Source organism: Dasypus novemcinctus, chromosome 28, assembly GCF_030445035.2.
Source record: "Dasypus novemcinctus isolate mDasNov1 chromosome 28, mDasNov1.1.hap2, whole genome shotgun sequence".
NCBI classification, from domain to species: Eukaryota; Metazoa; Chordata; class Mammalia; order Cingulata; family Dasypodidae; genus Dasypus; species Dasypus novemcinctus.
This window is the reverse complement of record NC_080700.1, coordinates 36,874,186-36,896,889: the sequence shown is the minus strand read 5'-3', so window position 1 is coordinate 36,896,889 and position 22,704 is coordinate 36,874,186. Positions and strand designations below refer to the sequence as shown.

The following is a 22,704-nucleotide window of genomic DNA, read 5'->3' as shown; positions in this document are numbered from 1 at the left end:
TGAATCGTGGCTGTCTTGGGATTTTATCTTCCAAATAAACTAAAGTTAACACTTTACATAGCAAAACTGTTAATGTTTTACCATTTGGGATAAAAAAAAATCTTTATAAATCCTATTAAGTAAAATTCAGACTTCTTGTTGATTCAAGGGCATTGTTAAAACAAACAAAAATGACTTCCCTATAGCTATAGAGATGAATAGAGATAGGTTGTATATGACCTGGCTAAAAGTCAGGACAGAAGTTATCTGGGATTTTCACTCTTGAAAAACATCTGTCCTGTAAACTTGCCTTTTGTTGATTTGGGAATATTTTCGCTAAAAATTTAAATTTGTTAAGTGGCCCCTGCTTATTCTGCCATCTTATAATGGGTAGTTTTCTTGACTGCCAAGTCCCAATAACTGAAGACTGTGGTTCCCAGGCATGACTCATCTTCAGCTCTGCTGTCCTGCTTTCCCATCCTCATTCTTTCCCCATGAAGCACTAACCTCGTGCATTCTTTCCCAACCACCTCTCTGCATCTTTGCTCCTTACATTTGTGGGCTGAGCAGTCACTGCTGATCACTTAGGGTTCTCCTTTCCTTCTACGCTTGAATGGTGGTCAGTTTTCCAGGTTTCAACTATTCTCTCCATTTTAGCTCATAGGTTACCATGTCACTTCCAGAAATTGCTATCTTGTCTGGTAAGTGCCAGTTTGGAAGCTTGGTGTTGCTATACTCCTACCCAATTGAGGTATTACTGCGTGTTGGTAAATATTCAGTCCACTACATATTATGAAGTATTGCATTTTTTCATGGTTGTTTTTTAAGAGCGAAGAAAGCTTCGGAGTAGTATATCCCCATGGATTTCTACTCCATTTCTATCTTTAGTTACTATTGATATATTTTAACTGCAATAATAAATTAAGACAAGAAGAGCAGAGAGAGAAAAAATAAAGGCTGATCATGGATTTTACACACCAAAGTCCCACCAATTTATCAGTTCACTTATAAGCACGCACGTGACCGAGGACTGGGAGAGGAATGGAAAAACGGAACTCCTTACCTGAAACACTTTCCAGGGAGAGATGATTTTGTTGGCAATTACTGTTTTTCAGGCTACCTTGACGGAAATATATAGTCGGTGTCAAAGGTATTATCAAGTATTTCAAGCAGCGAACGACTGGCTCGAGGATGCGCAAGGAATGCTACAGCTGGCAGCCAGCGGGCTCGACGTCGAGAGCTTGGAGGAAAATCTAAAGCGCCACGTGGAATTTTTCAGTGCAGAGGATCAGTTCTGTAGTAATCTGGAAGAACTTCAAGGCCTGGGATCCACCCTGGACCCACTCATCACGCCAACTGGGAAAGAGGCACTCACGCAGAAAAGGGCTTCCCTGGGCAAAAGGAGTCAAAGAATAATCCAGGACTCCCACGCCCAGTTAGAGCTCTTGCAGAGGTATTTAGAGTTGGCGTTTTGTGCTTTATATTTCAGGGCGGTGAATTTAGGAATATGCTCCTGGTAATAATGACAAACAGTAGCATGTACATTCGCTCGTCTCTCTTCCGTCTCATTAGCCATAATGGACATCAGGGCTCTACATAGGAAATGTGGGATTCCATGTTGCTTATTCTCATTGAACTTGGTTTTCTGTTGGACTTTTTCAAGGTGTGCGGCTCAATGGCAGGATTACCAGAAAGCCAGGGGAGAGGTGATTGACTTGATGAACGATGCAGAAAAGAAATTGTCCGCGTTTTCTTTATCGAAGGCTTCTTCCAGCCGTGAAGCAGAAGGAAAATTGTCAGAACACAAGGTTGTTTTTTCTTTTTTTTAAATGTCTTTTGATTGCCATTTTCATGGGTCTTTGCTATATCATGGTCTCAGAAAAATAGTCATGTAATTTTCATTTCTATCTTGGTTCCTTAAGTATAAAAATGATGCCTTTAGCCACATATCACTATTAAGTTAGTTAAATGCTGTCATTTTTTAGGATTCCCATTGGAAACGCATAGCTAAGTTTTAAAAGAGATATTCAGGGAAACGGACTTGGCCCAGTGGTTAGGGCGTCCGTCTACCACATGGGAGGTCCGCGGTTCAAACCCTGGGCCTCCTTGACCCGTGTGGAGCTGGCCCATGTGCAGTGCTGATGTGCGCAAGGAGTGCCCTGCCACGCAGGGGTGTCCCCGCGTAGGGGAGCCCCACGCGCAAGAAGTGCACCCCGTAAGGAGAGCCGCCCAGCGCGAAAGAAAGTGCAGCCTGCCCAGGAATGGCACCACCCACACTTCCCGTGCCACTGAAGCGGACAAAGAAACAAGACGCAGCAAATAGACACGGAGAACAGACAACCGGGGAGGAGGAGGGGAGAATTAAATAAATATAAATAAATCTTAAAAAATAAATAAATAAATAAAAGAGATATTCAGAGCAATTTGCTTCTGACAAGACATGGCACTTGATGAATTTCGGGGACTACTTGTGGTTGATAACGTAGATGACTTCAAAGTAGGTATAGAATTAATAACTGAGGCTCCCTCATCTTTCACAGCAATGGAAGGAAAAATGTCACAAGCATCAAATTTTGTTCCCTTACATTTATGCTGTTTTATAAAAATATAACAATGTCATCTCAGGTAGCAATCACACTTCTGTTATTGCTAAGTAACTATTCACCTTACCTCTTTAAAATATCTAACCCCATTGAACTCAATGTTTACACTCAATTACAAAATAAATGTAAGAGTTGCTAGAGGAGGATAAACATATGTAGGAGCATGTCCGTTTGGAGAGAACTTTGGAAGTAATTTGGGTTTTCCCAAAATCCATATTATTTTTTTTAAAAATCAGTTTCTCCCCCCCTCCCTTTGTCTCCCTCTTCAGGCTTTAGTGTCAGTAATTAACTCTTTCCGCGAGAAGGTTGCAGCCCTAGAGGAAAAAGCTTCACCGCTGGAGAAGGATGGAAACGATGCCAGCAAGGCCACCATCAGCAGGTCCACGACCACTGTCTGGCAGCGCTGGACGCGCCTCCGGGCCGTGGCCGAGGACCAGGAGAAGATTTTGGAAGATGCAGTGGATGAATGGAAGGGCTTCAACGAGAAGGTCATTTCCCTTATTGATAAGCTAAAATGACTTTTTCCTCACTGGTTAGAATGTATTTTGAGAAGCATTGTTTTACTCCATTTTGAAGTTTGCCAGACGAAAGGAAAAAGCTTTTTTTTTTTCCATTTTTATTTCAAAGACATGCGAACCAAATTATGAGACAAAATATAATATAGGCCCCGTGCAATTTAGTTCCAAGTCAAGGTCAAGTTATTTCAATAAGGAAACCAGCAACTACTTTTGTCCCCCCTGAGATGGCCCCCTCGTTTATTTGCTCATTGTTTTTGCTTGTCTGGTTTTTTTTCTTTTCTTTCAGGAAACACTGGGAACCAAACCCAGGGCCTCCCATGTGGGAGGCGGGTACTCAACCGCTTGCGCCACAGCCACTCCCTGCTTCTTTGCTTTTTGTTTTTTGCTCATTGTCTACTCGTTGTTTGCTCATTGTCTTACTTGTTGTCTGCTCTGTTTTTTTTTTTTTGCTCAATGTCTGCTTATTATTTGTTTGTCTTCTTTAGGAGTCACCAGGAACTGAATCAGGGACCTCCCATATAGGAGGCGGGCACTCAACTGCTTGAACCACATCCGCTCCCCCCAGCAATTACATTTGAAAAGGAAAACAAGTCCATTTTGCTTGCATCCCTGGTTAGGCTCTTGGTGAAACTTTCTTACCTGGCCCTGAAAAGGTACAAATTACCTTTTCTTCCCTGTGAAAACAGGCAGGAATTTAATTCATTTCCTGAATCCTGTATTAAGCTACTTCTTCCCACAAAGGAAGGCCCAGAGCCACTACAGTAAGGCTAACTTAAATATTGGAAAGAGTTTTTGTGTCTGTCTAGTTTTTCTTTTTGAACTTGTCCGATATTACACATCATCTCTGATTGCCCTGATGTTCATCTACGATTAAAGCTTAAAACCCATAATTATGCAGGTCGTTCCTTTCAGGTTAAGGAGATAGCTCAGTTTCTAGCTTCTGGAAATGTCAGCTTCAGAGTCTCTCAAGACCTGACTGTCAGTGTGGCATGTATTGGGATCATCTTTCAGATTGTTTATCCTGAGCCTGATAGTGTGTGCATTTGCCATCAGGTGAAGAAAGCCACTGAAATGGTTGGTCAGCTGCAAGCTAAGGTCCCTGAGAGTTCAGCAGAGAAAGCCTCCAAAGCAGAACTCTTAACTCTCCTTGAGCATCATGACACCTTCACCCTGGAGCTGGAGCAGCAGCAGTCAGCCTTGGGCATGCTGCGGCAGCAAGCGCTGAGCATGCTTCAGGATGGGGGCGCTCCAGCAGCTCCCGGAGAAGAGCCAACTGCCATAGAGGAAATCGCAGCCGTGCAAGACCGATGCCTGAAGTAAGTCTGTGCCTGCTCTCGTTCGCTGATACTTCATGTGGCCCTAACCCAAAGGCACAAGTGTGGCCTAAGATCCTGGGATTCCTCCATTAGGCCACCTTAAAAAAATGGGCATCTGTTCCCATCACCCCTGCTTTTCATTTTTCCTAAGGTCACAATCACTTCTTCAAAAACTGCATATCTAGTGGTAATCTAGAATGCAGTGGTGAGCCATATTGGCAGGCTCTACCTACACAGCAGCAGACAATTAAAGAAACCATTTCAGTAAAGTAGGAAAAGGTTGCTATGAGAATACAGGACAGAGAACTGTCAGATAATTTAACTCCTGCACTAAATAATATGACCTCATTCAGATCCTACTTTTGCCTCTGTTGATGTAGAGGATGTCAGGGTAATCTGTGCATTTATTTAATCCTTTTTTCCAAATTTACATGAACTCAAGTAAAGACTGGGAATTTCGATGTTGCAATATTTTTAAGGGTAAAATTTCTAAAGTCGGATTCTTTCTTTAAAAACTGGTTTCTAATTGCCCCAAGTATTCCAAGTATGCGTTTCTGCACCATTTGACAAGATTTCCAAAGAAGTAGAAAATCAGACAATCTCCAGGTTGCTTTAGAATGGAAAATTAACTGTAATTTAGTAGATTGAAGGACAGTCAACCTCAATTTTCCACTCATACATCATTCCCACGCGTATGATGGATAGATATTGTTGTATGTGAACTGAGCCTAAGGGTTACTGAGAATCATCTGGTAGTTTGGGAAAGTGCCTTTGCTTGGCTTTCTCTGTATTTGTTTTTGATAATATAATGTCATGTAAGAAGGAGATTCCTTTCTGAAGCATGCAGGAGAGAGTGAAGAGCAACATGAAGCTGGTGAAACAGGAGCTGAAGGAGCGCGAAGTGGTGGAGACTCAGCTCAGCTCCGTGAAATCTTGGGTTCAGGAAACGAGAGAGTATTTGGGGAATCCAACAATAGAAATCGATGCTCAACTTGAAGAATTTCAGGTACCAACCTCTCTTTGTTTCCTATTCCCATCATTTAAAAAAATCACCCTGATTTTTATTAGACATGCTTGTTTATATTCAATGAAAATATTCAAATTTTCAGACAGGCATGAAATAAAAGGCATTTAGTGTTATTTCAAGGATCTTCTTTTATAATGTGTAATGTACACGCACTTCTTATTCAGAGACTAAAGAAAAGATAGTTTTTTTTAAAGTTTTTTTCCTAAATCCACACTTAACCATATATTGAGGAAGAGCACACAGCCTTTCCTTTGTACCCATAAAGATCGATTTCCTTTATCAGGCTCCCCCAAAATTCTTATTTTGATCTTCTCTGCAGATTCTCCTAACAGAAGCAACCAGTCACCGGCAGAAGGTTGAGAAAATGGCTGAAGCACAGAAGAATAAGTACCTGGGTCTTTCTACCATACTCCCTGCTGAGCTCTCCCTCCAGCTGGCGGAGGTGGCATTGGACCTGGGCACGACCCACGATCAGGTAAATCCTTGATCAGAAACAGTGCCTTGCCAGTCTTTTATAGGGTCCATTTTCTGGTCGGCGAAGCCTTGGGTTTTACCATGTCCTCATGGAAACAGAGTAATGAAACATGGGTACAAAGCAATTGTGTTACAACTGGGCTTTATTTCTTAGGCAAGAAAGACATCAAGTGATCATAGACAGAAACAAGAATATACCATACTACTAAAGATAAATTATCTGGGAAGCAGATGTGGCTCAAGCAATTGGGCTTCTGCCTACTACATGGGAGGTCTTGGGTTCAGTTCCCAGTGCCTCCTGGGAAAGGTACAATAGGCAGGCATGGCAAGCTGACACAAGAAGATGATGCAATAAAGAGACACAAAATGGAAAGACAACGAGAGCCACAACCAACCATGGAGCTGAAGGGGCTCAGGCAATTGAGGGCTTCTTTCCACATGGGAGGTCCCAGGTTTGGTTTCCGGTGCCTCCTAAAGAGATGACGAGCAGACACAGAAAGCACACAGCAAATGGACACACAGAGTAGACAACGAGTGCAAACAATGAGAGGGGGGAGTGGGAATAAATAAATAAATCTTTTTTTTTTAAAAGGTAATCCATCTGCTTCCCCTTACATTTTTTTCATTCCCCCCCACCTACAGTTTGTTTTTTGCCGTCTGCTCTCTGTGTCCGTTTGCTGCGCGCTCTTTTGTATTTTTTTTTCTCACTTGAGACATCAACTATATTTGTAGGTGAGTGGGGAAACAGTGGAATGAGAGATACCAAACTGGGGAGACAGATGGGGTGTTGCAGGTGCCAGGACCCCCTAGAACTCCTCACTCTCATCCTCGCCATCCACAGACTCTGTGCCCACTTCTTCATAATCTTTCTCCAGGGCAGCCAGGTCCTCTCGGGCCTCAGAGAACTCCCCTTCTTCCATGCCCTCACCCACATACCAGTGAACAAAAGCCCTTTTGGCATACATCAGGTCAAATTTGTGGTCCAGGCAGGTCCAGGCCTCAGCGATGGCTGTGGTGTTACTTAGCATGCAGACTGCCCGCTGCCCCTTGGCCAGGTCTCCCCCAGGTACCACTGTGGGGGGCTGGTAGTTGATGCCAATCTTGAAACCCGTTGGGCCCCAGGTCACGAGCTGGATAGTGAGTTGGTCTTGATGGTGGCGATGGCGGCGTTGACATCCTTGGGCACCACGTCTCCACGGTAGAGCACGCAGCAGGCCATGCACTTGCCGTGGCGAGGGTCACACTTGACCATCTGGTTGGAGGGTTCAAAGCAGGCATTGGTGATCTCCGCCACCGAGAGCTGCTCGTGGTAGTCCTTCTCAGCTGAGACAACGGGGGAGAAGGTCACCAGGGGAAAGTGGATGCGGGGGTAGGGCACCACGTTGGTCTGGAATTCCATGAGCTCCACGTTGAGAGCCCCGTCAAAGCGCAGGGAGGCGGTGATGGAGGACACCATCTGGCTGATGAGCCGGTTGAGGTTGGTGTAGGTAGAGCATTTGATATCCAGGTTATGGCGGCAGATGTCGTAGATGGCCTCGTTGTCTACCATGAAGGCACAATCCGAGTGCTCCTGAGTGCTGTGGGCGGTCAGTATTGAGTTGGAGGGTTCTACCACTGCCGTGGACACTCGCGGGGCTGGGAAGATGGCAAACTCCAGCTTGGACTTCTTGCCATAGTCAACAGAAAGCCGCTCCATCAGCAGGGAGGTAAAGCCTGAGCCAGTGCCACCCCCAAAGCTACGGAAGATGAGGGAGCCCTGAAGCCCAGTGCGCTGGTCTGTCAGCTTTTGGATCCGCTCCAGCACCAGATCGATGATCTCCTTCCCCACAGTGTAGTGGCCACCGGCATAGCTGTTGGCAGCATCGTCCTTGCCAGATATCAGCTGCTCAGGGTGGAAGAGCTGCCTATAAATGCCAGTTCTTACCCCATCTACAACAGCAGGCTCCAGGTCCACAAAGACAGCCTGGGGCACGTGCTTGCCAGCCCCTGTCTCACTGAAGAAGGTGTTGAAGGAGTTGTCACCGCTCCCCAGGACCTTGTCGCTGGGCACGGTGCCGTTGGGCTGGATGCCGTGCTCCAGGCAGTAGAGCTCCCAGCAGGCAATGCCCATCTGCACCCCAGCCTGGCCCACATGGATGGAGATGCACTCTTGCATGGTTACTCCGATAGGTGAAGCTTCCGGAGGGGTCGTTGACTGCAGGCGCGCTACGAGTCTCCAGTAACATCACGAATCCCCTCTTTTGTGTTTTTTTTTTTTCGCTCATCTCCCTTTTTGTTGTGTTTGCTTGCTGAGTTGGCACTCTGCGGTGCCTGGGCCGGCAGCTCTCTGCAGGGTGTGGGCGAGCCTGCCTTCACAAGGAGGCCCCGAGACGCGAACCCAGGGCCTCCTGTATGGTAGGCGGGAGCCCAACTGATTGAGCCACAGTTGTGTCCCTTCCCCTTACTTTTTTCAAAAAAAATTATTTTAGCAATAAATGTAATAAGGTGCATTGCATGTATTCAGCAAATATTTTTGGAGTGCCTGCCCCTCTTTTAGGTTCTCCAGCAGGTCAGCAAGGTCTCAAATAAGTAAGGAAGGGATTTGAGGAAGGGAAAAATCTAAGTAAGGAAAATAAGAGGAGGACAGAGTCATGACGTAGAATGCCCCCTGCTGGGCCGATCCTGCCTAGCAGGAAGGCTGTCAGTAACTGCCAGGGAGGCCAACCAACATAATCCACTTCACAATGTTTTTTTTAATCAGTTTTTTTGAGAAGAAATACATAATCATTCATAGTACCACAACCGCAGGGAGCTTTCCATGTTAAGTCTCATTAGGAGGATACTTTCTTGCATGTGAGAATATCTTCAGTAACGTCTGTATGGAGATGTAGTAGTTTCCAGCACTCTCTTGGTGGCATAAGGTTAACAGAGTTTAGTTAAAAGCTTTCAATATTGGGGAGCAGATGTAGCTCAAGTGGTTGAGCACCTGCTTCCCATGCACAAGGTCATGGGTTCAATCTCCAGTCCCAAATAAAAATATATACCACACTAGTGTAAGGCGATGTCGATATGGGAAAAGTGAGGGATGTGGGGAGAGGGACGTGTGGGAACCTCCTATATTTTTTAATGTAACATTTTTTGTGATCTATGTATCTTTTAAAAATAAATTGAAAAATATATTAAAAAATATATAATATACATTATAATATAATATAGATTATATAAACACATATATTTTGTTTATATTTTTCTTTGTTCTAGAGAACAAAGAGAAGATATACGAATTCTAAAATGCTACAGTAAATGGAAAGTAGGAACTGTAGGAAACTACAAAATTCACACGAACGGATTAGGTATTTCAGAATCTGTGAAGTATGATGCAAAGTATTTAAGAAATAGAACTATAATCCAATTCTATTGCATGGTAATTATGACCTAACACAAATGTGCTATTTTCTACTTTATATATTTAATTGGCTTATTAGACTTTTCTTCTTAGACATTGGAAGGCCTTTAAAGATGTGATTTGGTGACATCAGATCTTAAAAAAAAAAAGTTCAAATGAAGTTATCTTTTCATCTGGATAAATTTCCCTATAGTAGAGTTATTCATTTGCATTCCATTTACTTTGACATTCAACTCACCTTCATGAAATCCAAAAAATGTACTCTTTTTATAGTGTTATTTCCCCCCCTACTAAAGAAGTTTTAAAGTTTTTCATTTACATAAAGAAAACCTTTCTCCTCTTTGATGGCTTCTCTTTAGCATCCTATTGTAAGCAAAAGTATGAATGTCCTATATTAAGTCAAACCAAAGACATCAGAAACTTGTAAACGTTCATTGTTCTTTTTTCACCTTCCTTATCTATGTGCTTAACATTTTGTTGCCCTGCTATTGGAATGCCATTGAGAAGTTAGAAAAAGAATTAATAGATCATCAACAGCTACCGATAAAAAGGTGCTTGGAAACAAACCTTTTGCTTCCATTTTGTGAAAAAATAGGCTTAGAGGAGTTCATTGTGTGCACAAGGTCCCAGAGTCAGTGGAGAAGATAAGATTCAAAGTCAGGCTAAGTGCACTGCTCTCTGGAATGAGTCCTCTGGGAACACGGGAAGAAGGAAACAATCAGGGTGCATTCATTGTTTGTTCCTGGATTGAAACAGCAGCATAAAGAGTGAAATGAATGTGTAAAGACGGTGGGACCACGGCAGCCCACAAAGCTGCCAGAGATGTTTTGACTAAGCACATCAAACGCCGGAGCAGCATTTACCCCCTAAAATGCCTTGCGCAGATCTCTCTCGAGGTGCTTAGTATCTCTTATCTGAATTTACCCCCGGTTGTTTTTGCTGTGCTTGTTGATTATTCAGATCCAGGACAAGGTAAAAGAAGTTGAGCAGAGCAAGGCGGTGAGCCAGGAGCTGAGCCAGCAAATTCAGAAGGTGGCCAAAGAGCTCACGACTGTGCTCACCAAGCTGAAAGCAAAGACCGACAATTTGGTTCAAGCTAAAACTGACCAAAAGGTAAGGAGATTGTTGGGGGGGGGGAGAGGGGGGGTGGGGGGGTGGGGTTGAATGGGACCTCACATATATATTTTTAATGTAATATTATTACAAAGTCAATAAAAAATAAAAAAATTAAAAAAAAAAAAAAAAAGGTAAGGAGGGAGACGTGGAAATCTAAGGGGCGCAGCTGAGACAATTAACTATGTGTGAAGAGTTTTATTTTGACAGTATCTATATTAAAAAGCTTTCCTTATTATGAGCAAGCTTCACTGAAACCAGATATTAAGAGCAGGAAGCAAAAACAAGCTTTATAAATGGAATGGCTTAAATCAATGTACCAATATAATTGCTTGTGCTCATGCATATGCATGAGTGTGTCAAAGGACTCTGACGGTTTAGGAATGCATGCATGAAAATTCCAAGGGAGTTTTGTCTCGGTCGTGAAATCTGTGTCCTCGCTCTGCTTGTGCTCTCAGTGGCTCTAATCCTGTTTGGGTGGGGCTCCAGGAAAACGTGAGCCCTCTCACTCAGCCCCGTTGGAAAATAAACGCCAGGCTCACATCACACCCTGCTCTGCCTTTCCAAGTAACAGAAATGACCTGGTCATGGGAGAATCAGTCTTTATAATATTTCGTTTTCATAAACATCGTTTAAAATATAATCCTTTTGATCTGGAGAAACTGACTTTCTAAAGCAGAACCTTCTTTCATTTTGGCGCCCGACTAGGTGATGGGAGAAGAATTAGATAGCTGTAATGTAAAGTTAACGCAACTAGGTGCAGCGGTGCAAACATTCTCCGAGAAGAATGGTCAACTGGGAAAGCCACTGGCCAAGAAGATAGGACAACTGACCGAACTTCACCAGCAGACCATGAGGCAGGCTGAGAGTCGGCTTTCCAAACTCAGCCAGGTAGGCTTTCCAGGCCTGTCATCTAAGGCAGAAACTTCCGTGTTCTCTTTTCCTTTTGTGAAAATAAAAAAGAAAATATTAAAAATCATGAGAGTGATTTGGACATAGCTCATACCATGGGTGTGTTCCTAAGATGTATGTGTAAACTTGTATTATTATTAAACATGAAGCCATTTTCTAAAGTCACTAGTAAATATGGTCACATGGTGGACTTTGGGTGAGTATTTTGTAAACCAAAGAAGTATTTTTAAAAAATTGAATACTCACCTATTTACATGGTTTATAAAATCAGTTTGGGATGAATTCAAGTAACTTAAAGTAAGATAAATGAAGATTGATAGATGAGGGATGGATGGATGGGTATATGGATGGATGGGTGATAGGTAGGTAGATAGATAAATGATACACTGCATTTACTTACTAGGTTCAGCCTGCCATTCATTATAATTGTTGAGTAAAGAATGGACTTGTACAAACTGATTATTATTTGTACAGTCAGGGACAAGTTAAATAAGGAGTTGGCAACCAATGAATTACGGAAGGCTCTCTCTAAGTGTTGGTATGGGGAGAAAGACTAGAGGGGAGCTGGACAGAGGAATTAGAGATGATAATAGAGAAATAAGAAAAAAGCAGATCATTCAAGCATATTAAAGCTTAAACTTTCTCCTAAAGTCACCAGAAAGCTTTTGACAGATTTTCTACAGGGAAATGATTTTTTTCATGATATCTTTAAATGACAGCCCACCCCTGGGATTGTTGTATCCTATGAGACAGATCAAAGACTGCTTCCTAGCTCAAGAAGCAGCGCTTACATTATCTGAACATTAACGATCTTTCAGGCAGCATTCCATTTAGAAGAATACAATGAAATGCTTGAATTCGTTTTGAAGTGGATTGAAAAAGCTAAAGTCTTGGTGCATGGTGATATCGCTTGGAATTCTGCAAGCCAACTTCGGGAACAATACATTTCTCATCAGGTAACCTTCCAAGTTAGTTTTTAAAGAATAATTAAGAGAGCAGCTTGGTTTAACTGGGCACAAGATGGGCACAAGATTTAGAGAGCCTTCGTGTAAAATTACTGTAGGTGCCAAGTAGAAAAAGAGGACTAAGAGTTGTTCCAGAGGTTTGACAGAAGTAGCTGCCCAGGAGATTTCCTAAGACTGTGTGGTTCATAAATATCCTTTTATCTTCCCTAGCCCTTCCTTTTGCCAAAACCCAAAATAGCTCTACATGACTCTTTCTTGCAGCTCCTTTCGTAACCTGATTTTGTCTAGGTTTTTGACCATGCTGCAGAAATGAATTTCAAGAGCACATCAGGTTAATTAGGCCAGTAATTTATTCAGGTAGGGAGGGAAGAGAAATGGGAGAAAATAACAGACCAGGGGTCCCAGGTAGAGAGGAAGGGGCTGAAAAGTGATAAAGAGGGCTGATTTACAGACTACAGTTTCCCATGATAGATTATAAATGCCCAGATTTTACGTGCGTGTTGATCCAAGCGGGGAGGACGCTGCGAGAGCAGGGCACAGAAGGAAAGAACAGGGGTCAAAACACAAGAGAGAGCTCAGCCTTTGTGCTTGCTTTTTAAACCATTAATTATCCCACCCCTTTGCTAGTGGCAGGGGAGGAGTTCCAGCTGTTTGCTGTTTTGATTGATCACCCCACCCATCAATCCCCCCCCCCCCCCCCCCCCCCCCCCCCCGCAAAGGCCCAATAATAAGGCCCCTGGAGAATATCCAGGGCTTCTCCTGGCTTTTGGAGGAAATCTTGTTCTGAACTGGATTTCTTGCCAGAGTCTTCCAACAGCCATTTGAGGGGGCGGGGAGGCTGGCTACCAAAAACATGTGGACTTCTTGCCAGGTTCCAGATCATTCTATTGATTCCCTGTCTTACTAGCCGGCTTCACTTTGAAAGAATTCTGAGCTGGGATACGGTGAAAAGATGTCATGGAGAATGGAAGTAGACGCCCTAGACTTACTTGGCTTGGGAAACCAAGCTCAGACATATTTAAAGCCTTGCACTTGGCTTCTTTGAATGCAGGCTTCTCAGCGGCGTGGGTGTAGCTTAGTGGTTGAGTACCTGCTTTGTGTGTACGAGGCCCTCTGATCAATTCCGGATACCTCCTTAAAAGCAACAACAACAAATGATACATTCAGGCATCTCATTAATAAGATGGGGGGCCTAAATAATATATTGCAAATATACTGTGAGGAGCAAGTGATGTAACACGTGTGCAAACATCTGGTACATTACCAGGTGTGTGCAAGTGCTTGGTAAGAGTCTGGTGCCACCCCTCCCCTTTCTGGGCACCTGCCAGGCCTCAGTCAGGGCCTCACGGAAGGTGGGGGGAAGGGGGTCAGTGGTCAGCTGGGAGAGAGTCCTGAGGTCACATCACACGGTGGCTGCATGACTTCATTTCCTCTCACGTTATGGGCCTAAAAATGTTCCTTTCCGTTGGGTCATGTCATCCCGGAAATTATTTCACCCTTTTATAACCTTGGCAGGCATTAGGAATTAGGCAGCTATCCAGCAGCCCAGTTAGGATCTTGCAATAATTACTCTAAGTTACACGGATATCCTCAAGGGTTCTGGATTTTCTCCCGCCTCTATTCTGGTTTAGGCATACTTGTGCCTTCCACATGCCTCTCCTTTTCCAGAGTTCTAGATCAAGCCTCATTTTGTCCTTCTTGGAATATTTCAACCGCCTCCCAAGGGGTTTCCTTGTATCCACCCTTTTCCTTCTGTAGGATGCTACGCCCTCCCTCCAGGCAGGTTTCACACCCGCTGTAGTCTCCTGCTCCAGGCCTGGCTTAGGTAGAAACAGACAAGCCTCAGGTTGCCAAGGGCTTGTAAACAGTGAAAAGCCCTTCAGCCTCCCTGGAAATCTAGAAATGCAAATCAAAGCTAAAAAAAAAAAAAGTGTTTTAATTGTCAATTTAACTCTCTTTTAAAAGTTCAGGGTTAAGGAAGAGCGAGTGCTCAGACACTGCTGATATTAGGTTAAAATCCTTTGAGAAACAATTGGCAAAATGCACCCTGAGCCTCAGAAATTGTCCCAATCTGACCTGGCCATCAGGCTTTCCAGTTCCTGTACTAAGGGAGAAAGTACTTTATCTGTAGTGAGATTTTCAAGAAAACGTAAATGTCAAATAATTTCTCTGAGTAAGTTTTTGCACATGATTGAGTGAAGTCCTTTCATTCAGAGGTTTATTCAATAGAACATTCCTTTCCCAGAGCTGGAAATTCTGCTAGGCATTTTGGAATACAAAGACTACCCTTTCTTTTTCTCGCCCCAGAGAGCCGATAATCTAAGGGAGGAAGCAGATTAAAAAATACATAAAGCAGAGATCATTACAGTCCAGTGTGGTGGGTGAAGGGACGGAGGCCCCCGGGTGCCAGGAGCCCATGAGAGGGTGCTCGGCCAAGTGCAAAGAATGAGAGGAAAGCTGGGGGAGGCTTCTTGGGAAAGGCAGATTCCCGGCTGGTCTTGAAAAGCTCGTGGCTTGCTTGTTGTGGAGCGTGTTTTAGCAAAAGGAGCAGTCCAGAGGTCAGGGGACAGGGTTTGGGCCACTGAGGGGAGAAGGGGAGGGGGAATGAAGGTGGAGCTGGAAAGGGGGCTGAGTGGTAAGCGTGGAGAGATAAAGAATAGATCACGAAGGCGGATTAACGACTTGGACTTTTTCCTAAAGTCACTGTGACGTCGTCGACAGGCTGTCTGCAGGCAAGCCAAGTTCAGGCTTGTGCTTTAAGAAAGGTGACTGAGCACAGATGAAGCTGAGCGTTATCGGGGAGACCAGGCCACAAGGAGGGGTTCTGGAATTCCAGGAGAAAGCGGCACGGCTTGTCTTGGGCGATTGAAACAAAATCGTGAGATAGGAAGGCCCGAGAGGATCGCGACTTGGTGACTGATCGGCGGTGGGTGAGAGTGAGGGTCCAGGGTGATGCCAGGTTTGCAGACTTGGGCAGGTGCGTGGCTGGCATGTGCCCTGGAACGCGGGTTTCGGGCACAGGCGCTCAGGAAAGAAAGCCTGTGCACACCGTTTTGGGAAGTCCTCAGGTGCCTGCCTTAAGAATCAGAGCCAGCGGAGTTTATCCAAAAAAAGTGTACCGTGAGAAAACACGTGTCTTCTAATGTTAGGTGGAAAAGAAAGATGGAAATGTATAGGCTCATAATGACCTGAAAATATACCCAAAGGTAACAGCAGCTCTGTCTGGGTTATGGAATGGTGGGGTGTTTTATTTTCTTCTTTACATTTTTCTGTGTTTTCCAAGCTTTCTCCTATCCTAGGTATTAAATCCATTGTGAGAAAAAAAAGTCCTTCTTTTTTTTAACATCTCTTTTTTAAAAATTTTTATTTTTTCTTCCCCTCCCCCTCCCCCTTCCCCACCCTGCTATTTTTGCTGTCAGTGTCCATTCACTGTGTGATCTTCTGTATCTATTTCTCTTTCTCTCTTCTCTTCTTATTTTTCTCCTCTAAGATTCACCAGGATTTGATCCTGGGAACCCCTGATGGGGAGAGAGGTTCCCTGACGATTGTGCCACCTCAGTTCCTGGTCTCTGCTGTGCTTCACCTTGACTTTCCCCTTCGTCTCTCTTTTGTTGCATCATCATCTTGCTGCGTGGCTCACTTGCGCAGGCACGGGCTCACCACGCGGGCACCCACGCGGGCACTCAGCTCATCATGTGAGCACTCAGCTTGCCATGTGTGCACCCATGCAGGCACTCAGCTCACCACGTGGGCACTGGCTCACCATGAAGGCACTGGCTTACCACGCGGGCATTTGGCTTGCCACGCGGGCACTCGCACGGGCACTCGGCTCACCGTGCAGGCACTTGGCTCTCCACATGAGCACTCGCGTGGGCACTCAGCTTACCACGTGGACACTCAGCTTGCCGTGTGGGCACCCACCTGCACACTCAGCTCTCTGCATGGGCACTCGGCTCACCATGTGGGTGCTTGGCTCACTGTATGGGCACTCCGCTTGCCATGTGGGCACGCTTTCTCGTCTTCTGTTTCACCAGGAGGCCCCAGGGCTCGAACCTGGGTCCTCCCATGTGGTAGGCAGAGGTCTTATCACTTGAGCCACATCCACTTCCCATGTCCTTTATTTTTAAAAGTATGGGTCTCTTGGGCGAGTCCAGTCCAGTTTCTTTACACATTCTACGCATCATTCTGGGCTGAATGTTCTGGGCTCATCCACCTCTGTGCTTCTGCTTGTACTGTAACCTCTGTGTGAAATGTCTTTCCTCTTCCTCTCTGCCGGTGAAAAGAAAAACATCCTTTGGGCTGAGCTCACTAGTGGCTGTGCCAGGAGCCTCCTCCCACCTCCCTGCAGCTCAGAGATCAACTTAACTTTGCAACCCATGATACTTTGCTTCTCCTCCACATCCCTTTTCATATAACGTGCGTTATATGGCAATTTACCCATCTGGATTATTAGCACTCCTAATAGATTAGAAAATCTGAACAGCTGTGTTTTATTGCTCTGGGTACCCCCGAGAGTTTGTACCCCTTTTTCTTCCTTACAGCAAGTTTGTGAATGTGTTCCTGATTTGCACACAGGTCTTAGATATAGCCCAGGAGAGCTGAAAAGCACCTCTTTGGTTTCAACAGGAGGGAAGGAAGGGCCAGAGTTCTGGTCAAGACATGCTGGCTTAGAGCATCACTTTCCAGGAATCCGCGCCCTGACTTTGAGCAGCTTGGGGCAGGCGAGAGCGCGGGGCCTGACACTTGGAGCCTGGGCCTTGGGAAATTGCTTATGGGCGGCGGTCTTAGTTTGCCAGGGCTGCTATGACAAATACCAGCCAGTGGGTTGGCTTAACAACAGGCATTTACTGGTTCATGGCTTGGAAGTCTAGACGTACAAAAGCAAGGCTGTAAGTTCTCCCCAAAGTCCATAGCCTTCTGGCGCCAACTTGCCACAACCCTGGCGGGTCCCCAGCTTGCAGTTCTGCCTCCCGCCACACGGCGCGCTCTCTCCTTCCTTGTGTGTGCTCTTCCGGTTTCCTCTGATTTGGGGCTTCTGCCTCTTCTCTTTATAAGGCCTCCAAGTAATATGGATTAAAAGCCCCCTCGTTCACTTCAATAAGGACCTTGGAAGTCTGCACCCCGACTCACCTTAATATATTCAAAGATACTATTTACAAACGGGCCCACAGGAAGGTGGATTGAGAATAAAATCGTGTCTTTTTTTGGGGTGGAGGGGACACATAATTCAATCTACCAGGGCTCCTGAACCCTGGTTTAGTCTATGAAGTAGGGACAACAGTGGGTGGCTTCCTGATGGGGGCAGAGCCAGGGCTATGGATTAAACGGAGAACATTCCGGCAGCACCTGCACAGCAGGTGGTGTGGGCAGTGACTTGCTGCTTCTTGTGCCCCCTTCTCTGCCCCCGTCCTCTCCCCCACACTGAGTCCCCCTAGCTCTCTGGCTCCCTATCAGTGTCATGGATGTTGGCAATTCCCTCTAGACCCTGCTGGAAGAATCTGAAGAAATTCACAGCGACCTGGAGGCCATGAGCGAAAAGCTACAGCACCTTGCCAGCGTGTACTTGACAGAGAAAATGTCCCAGCAAGTGGCAGAACTGGGGAGGGAGACCGAGGCGCTGCGGCAAATGATTAAAATCCGTCTGCAGAATCTCCGAGATGCTGCCAAGGTAAAGAAAAAGAAAGAAAAGAAAAAGGGGTGCTACTGTGCAGATACAGCACTCACCTCTGGGATGGCTTCTTGCCTTATCTTTTTGGCCTTCAAATGATGATAATTGATATTCTGGTGATTTTTTACTTGAGGATATGAAAAAGTTTGAGGCAGAGCTAAAAAATTTACAAGCTGCCGTGGAGCAAGCCCAGACAACGCTGACTTCTCCAGAAGTTGGACGACTCAGTCTCAAAGAGCAACTCTCTCATCGACAAGTAAGCCCAAAAAGAATAAGTTATGACAAAAATTAGGATAAATGAATGGGGACCTATATTAGAAAAAAAAAAGAGCTGTGAAAAACAATTTCTAAATTCAGTTATGGTCTTAGCACCTTTTTATGCATTGTGTTTCAAAAATACTTTATTTTGGACATTATTTTTAGAAAAGCATTTTAAAAGTTTACAGAATGGATGTAGTTCAAGTGGTTGAGTGCCTGCTTCCCACGTTTGAAGTCCTGGGTTAGATTCCCTGGTACCTACTAAAAACACAAACAAACCAAAAACCAGTTCTCATTGGGAAGCAGATGTAGCTCAGTGGTTGAGCGCCTGCTTCCCAAGTATGAGGTCCTGAGTTCAATTCCTGGTACCTCCTTACAAAAAAAGTTTATAACTTGTAACATAGCCGTATAATTTAGGACACAGTACTAGCTTATGAAATAAGCTATGAAAATGTAATATTATATTAATAGTCTATTACAATACCAAAGTTTGATGTGGAAACTTGCACTTTCAGCATTTGTTGTCCGAAATGGAGTTGCTTAAGCCCAAAGTCCAAGCTGTGCAGTCCTGCCAGAGCTCACTGCGGATTCCCGAGGACGCGGTGGCCAGCCTGCCGCTCTGCCGGGCGGCGCTGCAGCTGCAGGACGAGGCCAGCCGGCTGCAGCATGTGGCCATCCAGCAGTGCAACGTCATGCAGGCAGGTGTCACGGGCCCCCAGCCGCGGCTGGACTGTCCCCAGGCCCCGTGGAGCAGGAGCGAATGAGTCATGGGCTTCTTTTCTTAGCCTTGTGTGGGCTCAGCCATCAAAACACATCCACGGTGTGAAATGTGACAGATTGTTGTGGTTATATAAAATCAGGAGATGAAAATGCTCTTCTCTGGATCCCTCGCAAAAGCCTGGGAAAAGCGCTGTAAAAACTTTCCTTTGGCAATAACTATCTTGTAGTGGTATGTTTCAGATGGAACAACTTGTCAAGGTTAGTTTTATGTGCAATCATATATTTTTATCTTTTACTATTCACTCAAGGATAATCTAGAACCTCGTAGTAAGAGTTTACTGTTATATTAGAGAATGATTCCCCCCCATTTCAGCTTTTAATGCACTAAATATGTTCTCTTGCCTAAGAAGTGTACCTCAGTTTTCTAGTGCTTCATCTCTTCACCTAATAAGAGAAGAAATCATTTACCACTAAGATATAATACTCTTTGCCTTATAATATCCTGGAGGTGGCAGTGTGATCATCAGAAGGTGGAACAATTGGAGGTAAAATCCCTGGATGGCTCTGATTTTTAGCATCTCTTAGGTATTTCTGAGCCTTCCTTCCAAAACCTTTTACCAAAACTGTTGATTAAAGAAACATAGTTAAGTGGTTAGAAACCTCTCTCCTCCTTACGAAAATCTATCTGCTAAATCCAAAAAATGTATAAAGAGCCTCTCATTAAATTCCTAATGGTACATTTATCTTTGCCCCTTGCACTGTCTTGTAACTTGATAGCTAATTCCTGAGATCGAAGTCATGCATAATTCATTTTTTTATCCCTGCTACTATGGCACTTACCTATATATTTAGTATTTCTTGGATGTAAAAAGGAATGAGTTGCGTTTTTCCTACTATATTAATCAGCCAAAGGGGTATCAATGCAAAGTACTAGAAATCTATTGGTTTTTGTAAGGGAGGTTTATTTAGGGTAAGAGCTTATAGTTACTAAGCTGTAAAAAGTCCAACTTGAGGCACCAGAAAAGACTGCCATGTGTTGAAACAAAATGGCGGGCCATCTCTGACTGGCCTCTCCCTCTCCTCTGGGCTTTCTCTTCCTCTTGCACACCAATGGGCCCAGCCTCTTAAGTCTTCATGCTTAAGTGACCCTGTAGTCCTCTCCCTCCTGGCTTCTTTCCAGGCCTCCTAGATCATCCTCAACTGTTCTGCTCTCTTCCCAGTCTCAGCAGTAAGCTATCAGGCAAAAGGGCTCATCTGTCTCCAGGACCTCTGCTGTTTGAGCCTTCTTTCTATCAAACAGAAGGATCAAAGGTGACAGCACTCTGTCTATCCGAGTGTCCATTTATATTGGGCCCAATGAGGGGGCAGGAACTCACCCTGAGCCACGCCTACTGTCATAGTCAACTCAAAAGCCCAAAGCAAAAAATCTAATCAAAAGTCCCTGGCTTAATTTAATGCAATCAAAGTGTATCACACCCAGAAGAGTAGATTAGTTTGCCAACATACTCTTTCTCATTTTGGGATTCATAAAATAATCTCAAACTGCCACACTGACCTTTTCCTACCTTCTGACCATCCCATTATCACCTCCAGGACAATGTGAATAGGGAGGAGAGAGGGCTCTAACCACTTTACTTCTGGTTTCATCAATAATTTGAGGGACATGGTTTAGAAGGAAGACGTGGCAATATCTGAGGACTTGACCCACCTAGGGATTTTATCCATCAGTTCCTGATGCCCTAGACACACAGCGAATAGGAGTTAACACTGCCTGTGGTTTGGTGGGCAGCTGCATGGTATCCCTTACACCATTATGGCTATGAAATGGAAACCATGTGTGCTTTTCAAAGGAGGCCGTGCTGCAGTACGAACAGTATGAACAAGAAATGAAGCACCTGCAGGAGCTGATAGAAGGAGCTCACAGAGAGATTGAGGACAAACCCGTGGCCACCAGTAACATCCAGGAGCTCCAGGCCCAGATTTCTCGGCACGAGGTAAGTCAGGAACGCAGGCAGACTGCCAAGGGCAGGAAGCTGGCTGCATTAGCCCATAAGAGTGGTTCACCATCAGTTTTCACTGCCCTGCAGGGCTTTGTTCAGCTCATCGTGGGCAGCCTCCTGGGCCCGAGTTTGCATTCTGAGAGCTGTTTTGATGTGCCTTTCTAAGACCCAGTAACTTGAGTCCTCCCCTTGATTTTGCAACCTCTTTCCGCATTGCTTGTGCCCTGTCTCAGCTGCAACCCCCCAGCTGTCACCTGCACCCGAATTCTCAGTTAACACACGAAAGCAGTCTGATCCTTGTATTTAAAGTCTACAAGAAAGAAGAGTGCTCATAGAGCCTTGCTTGGTTGATCGCCATCTCAAAAGAGAAGGAACATAATCGTATGAAAACATACACACGTTGATGTTGCTCTTTCAAACGTTGGTCATTGCAGCTCCTTTCCCCAAAGTCAGAGAATCGTCCGTGTTGCTGAGTTTGTTGATTTCCAGATTTTCTCCACTTTCAAATATGTCTCCTTCCTGGTTCCTTTGGTGTCATTTGACCTTAGGACTTCACCCTTGTGCAGATGTGGCCTCCAAGACTCTGTACATCCAGCCTTGGAGGCCATTGCTCCTTGGTTAATTTCCTTTCCTGGTCAGTCACTTCCTCTCTTTGTCTCATTCACTCTTTCCTTTGGGTCATTGCAGCATGAAGTTTGGAAAGTGTGCAAAGGATGGAGGTTTAGCTTATCCTTCCAGCAATTCCATTTTAAATCTATGAGCAACAAAATATAAAGGCCTAAGATGGTGCTTTTCAAGGATGGAAAATTTCACTGCCTCCCCTCCAGTGCCATTCTTGAATTTCTTCACACATCCAGTACACCAATCACTTACATTTATAGATGTTATACAAAATAATTTAAATAAATAAGTCACCTACATTTATGCCTGACTGTAGATATCTATATTAAGTATTTATTTCTCTTATGCCACTGGTTAAATGAAAATACAGTGTGCAAATTTTTGTTACTATGGTTTATATAACTCATACATTAGACTATGTAGTATATGTTTGCTTCGAAATTATTTTTAATCCCATGTCATAAGATCCAGAATTTTTTATGACAACTTTTTTTTTGTGGTACTGAAAATATTTTTTAAAATCTTGTCTGGAATAACAATAATTACCATTGGTAAGGTTTTTGTTCTTCAAAAATTTTACAAAGTTTTATATCACCTTTTCACAACAACCCTGTGAGGTCGTTTCCTTCTTTTTAATCATCTCCATTTTGCTGAAAAGAAAACCAAGCACCTGATGTTTTTATAATGACTTTCTGAGTTCCCAGATCTAGTAACTAATAGATTCTGGACTCAAACCACTATCTCTGGCTCCAACTTCCATGATTTTTTTCACTGTAGCAGTAACCATTTGGGCTACCTCATTGCACTGAAAAGAAGAAGCTGCAAGAAAGGAAATAAATGACTTCCCACCAGATCGAGCTACGGGCAGCCAGAAATGGAATGCATCTGCCCAGCCCCTAGCTCAATATCTGTTTATCTTGCCACATATTCCCCTTGTAATTACAAATATGAATGTAAGCTTGTTAGTCATACGTGATGCAGAACACATTTCCATGTTAATTACAACAATTTCCTGGGGAGGTGCATTGTCTGTGTAACACAAACACAGGAAGAAGAGGCTGAGTGGATGATAACATCAACATTTGGAAGTGGGCTCTTCCCTGTATCTTCAGGCTGCTTTAAATTGAATTTCAATCTTAAGGTAG

At 44.3% G+C, this 22,704-nt stretch overlaps 1 protein-coding gene and 1 pseudogene across 1 annotated transcript in view; one reads left to right on the top strand and one right to left on the bottom strand.

The window, feature by feature from the left end:
• The window catches only part of SYNE1 (spectrin repeat containing nuclear envelope protein 1), a 497,459-nt gene that overhangs the window by 299,867 nt on the left and 174,888 nt on the right, over window positions 1-22,704 (top strand). Inside the window, exons 79-91 of the mRNA XM_058289685.2 lie at window positions 1,095-1,432; window positions 1,643-1,787; window positions 2,852-3,070; window positions 4,154-4,416; window positions 5,257-5,422; window positions 5,763-5,918; window positions 10,263-10,415; window positions 11,124-11,306; window positions 12,146-12,283; window positions 17,775-17,960; window positions 18,094-18,216; window positions 18,734-18,916; window positions 20,789-20,932. Of these exons, the coding sequence (XP_058145668.1) occupies window positions 1,095-1,432; window positions 1,643-1,787; window positions 2,852-3,070; window positions 4,154-4,416; window positions 5,257-5,422; window positions 5,763-5,918; window positions 10,263-10,415; window positions 11,124-11,306; window positions 12,146-12,283; window positions 17,775-17,960; window positions 18,094-18,216; window positions 18,734-18,916; window positions 20,789-20,932 (2,397 nt within the window). The remainder of the gene's footprint in view (window positions 1-1,094; window positions 1,433-1,642; window positions 1,788-2,851; window positions 3,071-4,153; window positions 4,417-5,256; window positions 5,423-5,762; window positions 5,919-10,262; window positions 10,416-11,123; window positions 11,307-12,145; window positions 12,284-17,774; window positions 17,961-18,093; window positions 18,217-18,733; window positions 18,917-20,788; window positions 20,933-22,704) is intronic.
• Window positions 6,628-8,135, bottom strand: LOC101412913 (tubulin alpha-1C chain pseudogene; annotated as a pseudogene).